The sequence below is a fragment of the Armigeres subalbatus genome, chromosome 2 (genome assembly GCF_024139115.2).
Source record: "Armigeres subalbatus isolate Guangzhou_Male chromosome 2, GZ_Asu_2, whole genome shotgun sequence".
NCBI classification, from domain to species: Eukaryota; Metazoa; Arthropoda; class Insecta; order Diptera; family Culicidae; genus Armigeres; species Armigeres subalbatus.
The window spans coordinates 123,947,340-123,958,214 of record NC_085140.1 but is presented as its reverse complement, the minus strand read 5'-3'; the positions used below and the strand labels follow the sequence as shown (position 1 = coordinate 123,958,214).

The following is a 10,875-nucleotide window of genomic DNA, read 5'->3' as shown; positions in this document are numbered from 1 at the left end:
TTCGCAGAACTTCCGGAACCTGTTACAAATTGGCCAAAGAGTCTCACAGTCCTCAAAATATATCTATAATAAAGATCCTATATTCATCGTCTTGGGAAAACATGAATTTTGACACCCATATATACATGGTTCCAGATGGTGCCAAAACCGGCCCCTCCTGGAAGGCCCATGGAACCTGCTATAAGGGTGACAGTGGACACTATCATTCTGGAAATGTTTCTGTAATCATCGTTTCGCAAATCCATGAAGTCAGATACTCATATTTGCATTATTCCGATCTGTTCCCGAGCAAAGTCTGAAAACATAATGAGAGCATATAGAAAACATATTTTGATATTGATATCAAATCGAAATCATAATTTGTTTTCAAATATGAATCATCATGACTGATTACATATTTTGATCTCATTTTGCTGTTGATTTCTAAATTGTATGATCTGACATCAAACTGTGTACTTATTTTGTTATCGAAACCAATATCAAAATTAGTTTTCGATTTGCTCTCATCGATAGCAGGAATAGTTTTCGATTTGATGTCACAGTAAGGTTTTTCTGCTGTAGATTTTGATCTTTTAACCGTTAAAACGACCAAAAGGATATCAACCTGAGTTATCAAAATTAGGCGATTTCACAACAACAAAATTAGTTATCGATTTGCTCTCAAGCTTTGCTCGGGTTATCATTTCATCATGTTCCCAGTACCGTTTTTACGAAAATGGCCGTATCTCTGTGTAGTTTAGATGGATTCTCGATCTACAGTCACCATTGGCCGGCATATTAGTTTTCGGTGAAAGCATAAAACATGATGAAAGTAAACGTCACATAAAATGACAAGCAGTGGAAAAAATGCATCTTGAACATACCCTCGAAAAACCCGGAACATTTCCGGTGGCCAAGGACCAATCTCAGGTTTTGCAGAGGGACAATATACTAGAAGAGTGTCCGCTTCTGATGGTCCTGGTTTTATCAAAATCGGATTATTATACGCAAAGTTATGCTGATTTGAATTTCGACTTATTTTTACCTATCTCAACCTTTTTGTCTCGGGATGCGATAACATTAAATTCAACCTTCTGAAAAAACCTCCCTGATATCGCTAAAAGACGATTACTTGGCCTGTACAACTGTTTCATGGAGTACAACATTGTGCCACCAGAATGGCGACAGGTGAAAGTAATAGCTATTCAAAAGCCTGGGAAACCAGCGTCTGATCACAATTCATACCGACCGATTGCCATGCTATCATGCATGAGAAAGTTATTGGAGAAAATGATCCTTTTAAGAATCGACCATTGGGTCGAACAAAATACATTGCTTTCAAATACTCAGTTTGGTTTTCGAAAAGGTAAAGGAACAAATGATTGTCTAGCGTTGCTCTCTTCAGATATACAGCTGGCCTATGCGCACAAGGAACAACTGGCTTCAGTATTTTTGGATATTAAGGGCGCTTTTGATTCAGTTTCCATAGAAGTACTGTCAGACAATCTGCGCAGTAGTGGATTACCCGATACTTTAAATAATTTCTTGTACAATTTGTTGTCAGTAAAACATATGAACTTTACTCTCGGCACTCTGACAACTTCCAGAAATAGTTACATGGGCCTTCCCCAAGGATCATGTTTAAGTCCCTTGCTTTATAATTTTTATGTTAAAGATATTGACAATTGTTTGGAAGGACAATGCACGCTCAGACAACTTGCAAATGACGCCGTGATCTCTCTAAGAGGTCCATGTGCAAATGCCTTGCAAGGACCATTGCAAAGTTCCCTAGATAACCTGACTGTTTGGGCCAGACATTTAGGGATCGAGTTTTCACCGCAAAAAACTCAATTGGTTGTGTTTACTAGAAAGCGGAATCCAGCTCAACTGAAACTAAAGCTGTTGAATGATGACATCAACCAATATTTATCTTCTAAATACCTTGGGGTCTGGTTTGATTCCAAGTGTACATGGAAAACCCATATTGATTATTTGATAGATAAATGCCGGAAAAGGATACATTTTCTACGTTCTATATCCGGAACATGGTGGGGTGCTCACCCGGAAGACCTCATCAAACTCTATAGAACGACTATTCTCTCTGTTTTAGAGTACGGCTCTTTCTGCTTCCTCTCAGCAGCTGATTGCCACCTAATTAAATTGGAACGAATTCAATATCGTTGTTTGCGTATTGCTCTTGGCTGTATGCATTCAACGCATAACATGAGCCTGGAGGTGCTTGCTGGAGTCACTCCTTTAAAGCACCGTTACTGGGAGCTCTCACTTAGAATACTCGTCAAATGTGGAACAAATAACACACTTGTCTTAGATAACTTCGATAAAATGCTTGAACTGACTTGTCGTTCAAGATTCCTTAGAGTCTATCTCAACTACATTTCTTCAGATTTTTTTCTTCCGTGTTATAATCCACCTCAAGTTCACTTCACAAACGACAGTTCCTCAATTGACTACGATCTGTCCATGAAATACGCTATTCAAGGAATACAAGATCATCTTCGACAAATATCTATTCCCTCCCTTTTTTCAGAAAAATATGAACATGTCAATTGCAACAACAGATATTTCACTGATGGTTCTCGCATCAACGGATCCACTGGCTTCGGTGTCTTCAATGTAAATTCAACCACCTTCCGAAAACTTCAGGAACCGTGCTCGGTTTATGTTGCTGAGCTGGCAGCAATTAACTTCGCTTTGGGGATTATTTCCGATCAGCCCGTAGACCATTATTTCATCTTCTCGGATAGTCTTAGTTCTATCGAGGCACTCCGGTCGATGAAACCAGTTAAGCACGCATCTTACTTTCTTACAAAAATAAGAGAGCAGATGCGTGATTTGGTCGAAAGATCATTCAAGATTACCTTTGTATGGGTCCCATCCCATTGCCTAATCTATGGCAATGAGAAAGCGGACACGCTAGCAAAGGTGGGCGCACAGGAAGGTGAACTTTATGATAGACAAATCTCGAACAACGAGTTTTTCCCATTAGTCCGTCAGAGTACTCTTCAAAATTGGCAAATGAATTGGTCACACAACGAACTTGGACGGTGGCTATTTTCTATAGTTCCTAAAGTTTCTGCGCGAGCGTGGTTCAGAGGTGAGGACTTGAGTCGAGGCTTCATTCGCGTGATGTCGAGGCTTATGTCCAATCACTATTCACTAAACGCACATCTCTACAGAATAAACCTTGTCGATAGCAACTTATGTAGGTGCGGAGCCGGTTACGATGACATCGATCACGTAGTTTGGTTCTGCTCGGAAAATGACGCCTCCAGAGAGCAATTATTGGATACCCTTGTGGCCCGAGGTAAACAACCCTTCAGGGAAGTAAGAGGTGTATTGGGAGATCGCGATGTGGATTATATGCAGGCCATCTATGCCTTTCTTCGCTCGGCTGATATCAAAGTCTAATGCCTAATGTTTATCTCTTTCTCAGTTTTTTTCTCCGTTCGATTCTGTTTTTCTGTTCCGTGTACCACGAAGCCCTGGCCATCCGGAAGATGCTCCATGCCGAACAAAAATCGAGCACGACGCCACGCAAAACCGTTTCCAACGTCAAATGCCCGGATGAGCAGCTGGAATAACCCTAAACCCATACTCCTACCCCGTCCGTCCTGAATTAAGTAATTGTTAACCTTGAGTCACCACGAGTATTATGGTCTACGTCCCCTTCCCTACTAACTGTTAATGATAAGATGATACTCATTGTAAAAATATCATACTTAAGAATAGCGGCTCCGCAAAGTGTCACACACGACTGAGCCTACCAAATAAATGAAATGGTTAAAAAAAAAACCTTTTTGTCTAACCCCTGTATTATGGTCCCCCCATTTGATTTACATGTTCCATTTCCACATGTGCTAGTAACCCGAGCAAAGCTTTAGAGTAAATCGACTAATTTTGTTGTAGTGAAATCGCCTAATTTTGATAACTCAGGTTGATATCCTTTTGGTCGTTTTAACGGTTAAAAGATCAAAATCTACAGCCTTACTGTGACATCAAATCGAAAACTATTCCTGCTATCGATGAGAGCAAATCGAAAACCAATTTTGATATTGGTTCCGATAACAAAATAAGTACATGATGTCAGATCATACAATTTAGAAATCAACAGCAAAATGAGATCAAAATATGTAATCAGTCATGGTGATTCATATTTGAAAAATTATGACTTCAGTTTGATATCAATATCAAAATATGTTTTCTATATGCTCTCATTCTGCTTTCGGGCTTTGCTCGGGAATGGACCCTCTAACGTATTTACTTTTACAAATTTGTTAATATAATATTAATATTAATATTATTATTTTATAATAATTCTTCTTCTTCTTTATTGGCATTACATCCCCCACTGGGACAGAGCCGCCTCGCAGCTTAGTGTTCATTAAGCACTTCCACAGTTATTAACTGCGAGGTTTCTAAGCCAAGTTACCATTTTTGCATTCGTATATCATGAGGCTAACACGATGATACTTTTATGCCCAGAGAAGTCGAGAATCCGAAAATTGCCTAGACCGGCACCGGGAATCGAACCCAGCCACTCTCAGCATGGTCTTGCTTTGTAGCCGCGCATCTTACCACACGGCTAAGGAGGGCCCCTTATAATAATATTAATATTTTAATTGCATATTATTCGGCAACTCGGCCCGTACGAAAACCATTTTTTTGTTAAATATCTTGGCTGTGCATATGCACAGCACATGTTTCGAAATGGACAAATTGATAAGGAATTTACGAAAAAGAATCCACGTGTCTTGGAGGAACGCGAACCCTCAACCTCCTACTCTCTAGATAGGCGTGGTAACCCCTACACAACAAAGACCACTTAAAGATCACGTTTGCGGAAAAGCCATCAGAATCCGAGTACCAACCTCCACCGCGGTTAGCTCTTTTTTGCAAATTGAATATCTTTCGGATGCTTGATTTGTCCAATCTCCACAAGTGCTTTACTGTTGTATATCCACAGTCAAGCGAGTGCACATTGTTTATTAAACGAGAGGATCGCACTCCATGCCCCCAACAACTGGTGTGTAGGGGTTATCACGCCTATCTAGAGAGTAGGAGGTTGAGGGTTCGAGTCCCTTCAAGACACGTGGATTCTTTTCCACAAATTTCATATCAATTTGTCCATTTCGAAACATGTGCTGTGCATATGCACAGTCAAGATATTTAACAAAATAATGACTGATAATGAGAACAGATTTATATTTTTTTGAATTTTTCCGCCAAATTTTTGTATGGGTGACTAATGGGGGATTCAGTGCCCCCATATTGAAGCAAAAACTTCAAAACCAAAAATCCTAGAACTTTGATGGAATGTTGACATTTTTCTCAGTACAGATCGTTGAGCATATTTATGGCTTTGTACTGTAAAAAAACGAAAGCATTTGGTCATTGTTTTGAAAAGTTGTTCAAATTTTGGATGACCAATAAATAAATCTTTAGGAAGGTCAAAACATACAAACCGCCTTGCAGAATAAATAAGTTTGTCAATCCAAAAAAACTCACTACATAAAGGTCATTTGTCTAGAAGATCTACCTATACTAAAAATTACGCTAGAACAAAATTACTTTAGTTCTCGATAAAACAGGGTGATCAAGTTTCCCCGGGGATCAAGTCCCCCACCTCCCCCTACGGATGTAAATAGAACACATTAGATTGAACTTGACGGGAAAGATTCATTTATTTCCTCAGATTAATCATACTTTCCATTCGTTTTGATCTTATCACTGTTTGATGTTGATACTGACGTTGATAACTTTGTGCGAGTGTTTTGGTGGTAATTCGTCTGTTTCCCAAGAGTCTTCATCCTGCCGCTCCTCCTGTGGCTCTTGAGCATCATCATGTGGCGGTTGTTTTCCCTCACCTTCGCTATCCCCAGCTGATGGATGCTCGTGGTCCGGCTGTGAGGGTTTGTCACACGGTTTTTGATCGGCTTCGTTGCGTGGAGGCTGCGCTGCTTCATCAACGGATGGAGATGGCTCCAAGTCTTGTGGCTGACTATTTTCCTCTGAAGCTGGCTGTTGTTCATCGGCTTCCGCACTTTGTTCCTGATCTGGAGATGGCTCCGAATCTTGTGGCTGACTATTTTCATCTGAAGCTGGCTGTTGTTCATCGGCTTCCGCACTTTGTTCCTGATCTGGAGAAGGCTCCGAATCTTGTGGCTGACTATTTTCCTCAGAAGCTGGCTGTTGCTCGTCGGCTTCCGCACTTTGTTCCTGATCTGGAGATGGCTCCGAATCTTGTGGCTGACTATTTTCCTCTGAGGCTGACTGTTGTTCATCGGCTTCCGCACTTTGTTCCTGATCTGGAGATGGCTCCGAATCTTGTGGCTGACTATTTTCCTCTGAGGCTGGCTGTTGTTCATCGGCTTCCGCACTTTGTTCCTGATCTGGAGATGGCTCCGAATCTTGTGGCTGACTATTTTCCTCTGAAGCTGGCTGTTGTTCATCGGCTTCCGCACTTTGTTCCTGATCTGGAGATGGTTCCGAATCTTGTGGCTGATTATTTTCCTCTGAGGCTGGCTGTTGTTCATCGGCTTCCGCACTTTGTTCCTGATCTGGAGATGGCTCCGAATCTTGTGGCTGACTATTTTCCTCTGAAGCTGGCTGTTGTTCATCCGCTTCCGCACTTTGTTCCTGATCTGGAGATGGTTCCGAATTTTGTGGCTGACTATTTTCCTCTGAGGCTGGCTGTTCATCCGCTGCCGCACTTTGTTCCTGATCTGGAGATGGCTCCGAATCCTGTGGCTGACTATTTTCCTCTGAAGCAGGCTGTTGTTCATCGGCTACGGCATTTTTATCTTGATCGGCTGCTACATTTGACTCATTTTCAGCATCAACGGCAATATCCAGAGGTTTGGCAAAAACCAATGCACTGGTTGAAACCAGACACAACAGCAAAATAACTTTCATTTTTATATGATTGTCCAAAACAGTTCGCTGTGTATAACTTTTTCCGATAAACTGGCGTTGTTTTTGAGTCAACGATAGTTTATATCAGCTTTTCAAGAGGTTCGATATCTTGACACTTCAAATTTATTCGCCACAAAGGAATTGTCTCATGTTTGATTCATCCAAATATTGATAATATCTAGAGTATCATATCTATTGAAATGAGATAGAGTTTTTTATTCGGAAGGTTATTGTCAAATAGACGATGCGAGTATGAATGAAGATTCTCATACCGGATTCAAGGATTGAAATAGCACGGAAACATCTGAGAATCATGATTGTCATAGCAGAACTACAGTCGACTCTCTACATCTTGATGTTCTATACATCGATATATCTCTTTATGTCGAAGGTTTCGTCTTTCGTAGCTTAGTTGGTTAATTGACAACTAAATACACGTAACGAAAAAACCTCATAAGTTATGGCAAAAACCTATTCGAAAATACTAATATACTTCATTATGCCACCTAATAAATGAACCCATTCCAAAAAGCTAATAATATTCATAAGTTAATGAAAGGTGTAAGTTTTGGAATGTATGTAACTAATGCAATGTAGGGGAACTGTTCCGTTTTCCATCTCACTGAACATATATTCATCTCATCGCAAAACAAAGAAATACAACACCAATCTCGTCGTTTCTTTTTGCTAACACGCGCGCTCACTGATGAAACAAATCACAAAAATAAGAAAAAAAAAACAAATTCCTTTTCATTGCTTTGTTTTTGATGGTATGGAAATAGGAGCTATGAGATGAATTGCCAAACCTTTCCCCTATAAGTTTTTTTTCTTATAGATAACATAAGGCGCCTGCTTTGACAAAAAAGTGTTAGAAATCTTAATAATAAATAACATTAAATTTTTTTTCGTGTAAGTAATCGAAAAAAAATAATCAAAACCAACAAACCATCCGATATGGGAGCTGTTGATTTCAGTTTTATTGTCTAGCAAATAAATAAATACGTTTTGCTTGTGTTATTGCGCGAAGTAAATCTTTTGTGGAGCATGGAAAAATAATTTAATAATACTCAGAAGGGTTCAAGGTAGGTTCAATGAATATTGTTTTTATTCAGCGAATACGAGAAGGAATATTTGGAAGATGATTTAGGTGAAATGTTTATGCAGCCAACATCCCCGATTGAAATTCATCCTGCTGTTAACAACAGCAATGTGCTCTTAGACGAATGCAATCCTACAGCAGATCATGAAGTGCAAAAGGTATGGGCAGGAGATGTAATTTCACAGCCACCTACACTGGGAATTGATCCGGATGACAGCACAGCTGAGGCAGCTGGTGAAGCATGCATTCCGACGGATGATGACATGATCGAGAAAAACGGAAAGCTTTTCCTAATTAGGGCGACATTATTCGAACCGTTCTATCGCTTCCAGCTTCGATCTAAACAATTACTCCAACAGAAGATCCGAGGAGATACCCCACACGAAATTCTATACTGTCTATTAGCGGTGTTATAAAAATATGTTCGTCGTGAAGTGATTTTCCACGATGAGGAGCCAAGATGGTCTGACAAAATGGATCCTGATTTAGAAGACATGGAACGATTCGTAACTTTACAAGACAAATCGAAGAAGAAAGGTTATTGTATAAGCGATCTGAAGCACCGTTTGCTGACAAAATGGCGTGGAAAGGACATTAACGTTTATGTTTACGTTTATTCTACAAACGTTGGAACGAATTCTCAGTACCAGTCTTTGTTGCGAAAGTTAGTGGCACCGCTAGTTCCAGATCGATCAGGGGCTCATTCAACTAGAGATGATGCTGCATTGATCAACAAAGTACGTGCCAGTCCCAGTCATCGAGATCTCGAAGGTCCCATGAGCTTTTGGTTATTGTGGGCTAGTTTAATTAACTAGTCCCCAGTGGGCTACGAAATGGTGAGTTGACATCTGGGAAGGAGCGCCTAACATAGCTCTGGTCCTCACAAGTTCCAATACTTCCACGGGTCTTCCGATGACAATTAACCGCCAGCTAAGGGTTGCGTACTTAGCTGGTAGTTTAGACTGGGCACTGTTGTCCTTCTGACATCAGCTAGAGTGAGAGGGTGCGTTTTGTGGGATCTGCCTAGGATGTGGTGGGGTTCGACAGTGGGCTCTGTTGAACTTCTATAAAAAGCTGCATGTGTGCCCAAGCAGGTCCTATCAAAGCGACCGTGTGCCGCTCAAAGCGCACTAGCCTAGCCCTGGTGTTGAGTGGGACTTTAAACAAATTTGACCCGACTGATCGAGCGTCTGTTCGGCTCCAACAGCGTCTGTTCTGGCATGCAGCGGCTGAAATGCTATTCCCCGGAAGCTATACCTAAGATGGCAGCCCCATCCCGGTGGATATGGTACCTTGGGCCAACAACCTACTGTTCTCGAAACAATGAAAGAATACAGACTGATTTTACGGCGACGACTCTTAGCGCGAAACAACGGACATGAATAGGAAAATGGAACGTTTTAACCCTAGCCCAGCAGGGTAAATTTGCTCAACTTGCCAATGCGGCAGCCGCATGAAGCTTGAGATCCTGGGACTGAGTAAAGTCCGTTGGCCAAACTTTGGAGAACACAGAACGCCGTCGGGACAAGTTCTGCTATACTCTGGTTTACGAGCCCCGGCATCGCGGAGTTGGCTTTCTACTAAGCGCTCAGGCACACTCTGCACTTATGAAGTGGGAACCTATAAGTGAAAGGATAATCGTTGCCAGATTTAGAACACGGGTCCGAAACCTTACTATAATCCAATGTTATGCACCAACCGATGCTGCCAATCTGCAAGACAAAGAAAACTTCTACAGTCTACTCAATACCTCTATCTACGACGATAGAATTCCGAAGGGTGATTTCAAGATCTGTTTGTGTGACTTAAATGCGAAGATCGGATCCGACAACTAGAACCATGAGCGCATTATGGGACGCCGTGGTCTCGGAGAAATGAGCGAAAACGGAGAGCTGTTCGCAGAATGTTGTGGTAATAACGATATGATGATCGGGGGATCGCTCTTCCCTCATCAGCCGGTTCACAAGGTCACGTGGTTCTCACGTGACGGCTTCACAGAAAATAAAATCGACCGCATCTGCAACAGCCGGATGCAGAAATTCGGGATCGGAAGTGGGGCTGGGTCGGCCACACTCTACGTAGGGACGGAAACGAAATCTGAAAACAAGCATTGGAACCCAGCGGGACATCACAGCAGAGGCAGACCCAGAGGCTCATGGCGGCGAAGCCTCAGTAAAGAAATAAAAGAAGTCGACCAAAATCTAACCTGGCAACAGGTTAAAGCGATACCTGGACAACGCTCAGGATGGAGATCTTCCAAGTCGGCCCTTTGCACCACCGGAGGTGTACAGGATCCATAAGTAAGTGAGTAAGTCCCCCAGTCATAAACAGGAACGATTGAGACAGGCTACGACACCACCGTTGGAATTGTCCAAATATTTTAGGTGGGCACCTGTTTTCGATGCAGCAAGGCTTCAATCGGGTCATCGCGGAACGTTAGTAGCGAACACGGTTAATGATGGATGGATGCGAGGAATATCCGACGTTAAGCAGGATGTTGCTTTGGCAAGCAAACTTCTTTTGGGGGTGATTAAGAAAGTGGAGGCATTAGAAATCAAGGGCATGTTTGGATCAGAAGTTTGCTCAGCGATGGAAACGACGATGCGACCAGAGAAGACGGAACTCAGTAAGAACCCCTCTACTGAAATGTGATACTAACATTACTATTTACTTATGCTCGATTTTTATATGATGATCGCTTTTTAATTCGGAATAAAAATAAAAATCTGTTTTTTCTTTAAATATTGTTGACTTTTATTTTATTTTTATATATAGCATAACTGACTCGATAACTGATCACTTGTTATGATGAATATGAAACTCCATATATTTTGGATCCTGGGAAAGTCAGGTAGAAAAGGAAA

The 10,875-nt window shown here is 41.4% G+C and overlaps 1 protein-coding gene across 1 annotated transcript; it reads right to left on the bottom strand.

Moving 5' to 3' along the window:
* Positions 1–5,724: 5,724 nt before the first annotated feature.
* Positions 5,725–6,912, bottom strand: LOC134209217 (submandibular gland secretory Glx-rich protein CA-like). Its single transcript, XM_062685209.1, has one exon. The coding sequence runs from the start codon at positions 6,910–6,912 to the stop codon at positions 5,725–5,727; it is 1,188 nt and encodes a 395-aa protein (XP_062541193.1).
* Positions 6,913–10,875: the final 3,963 nt, after the last annotated feature.

Bases quoted from the DNA above. Each gene is read 5' to 3' on its own strand.
- LOC134209217 (XM_062685209.1), bottom strand. From the start codon at position 6,912: ATGAAAGTTATTTTGCTGTTGTGTCTGGTTTCAACCAGTGCATTGGTT.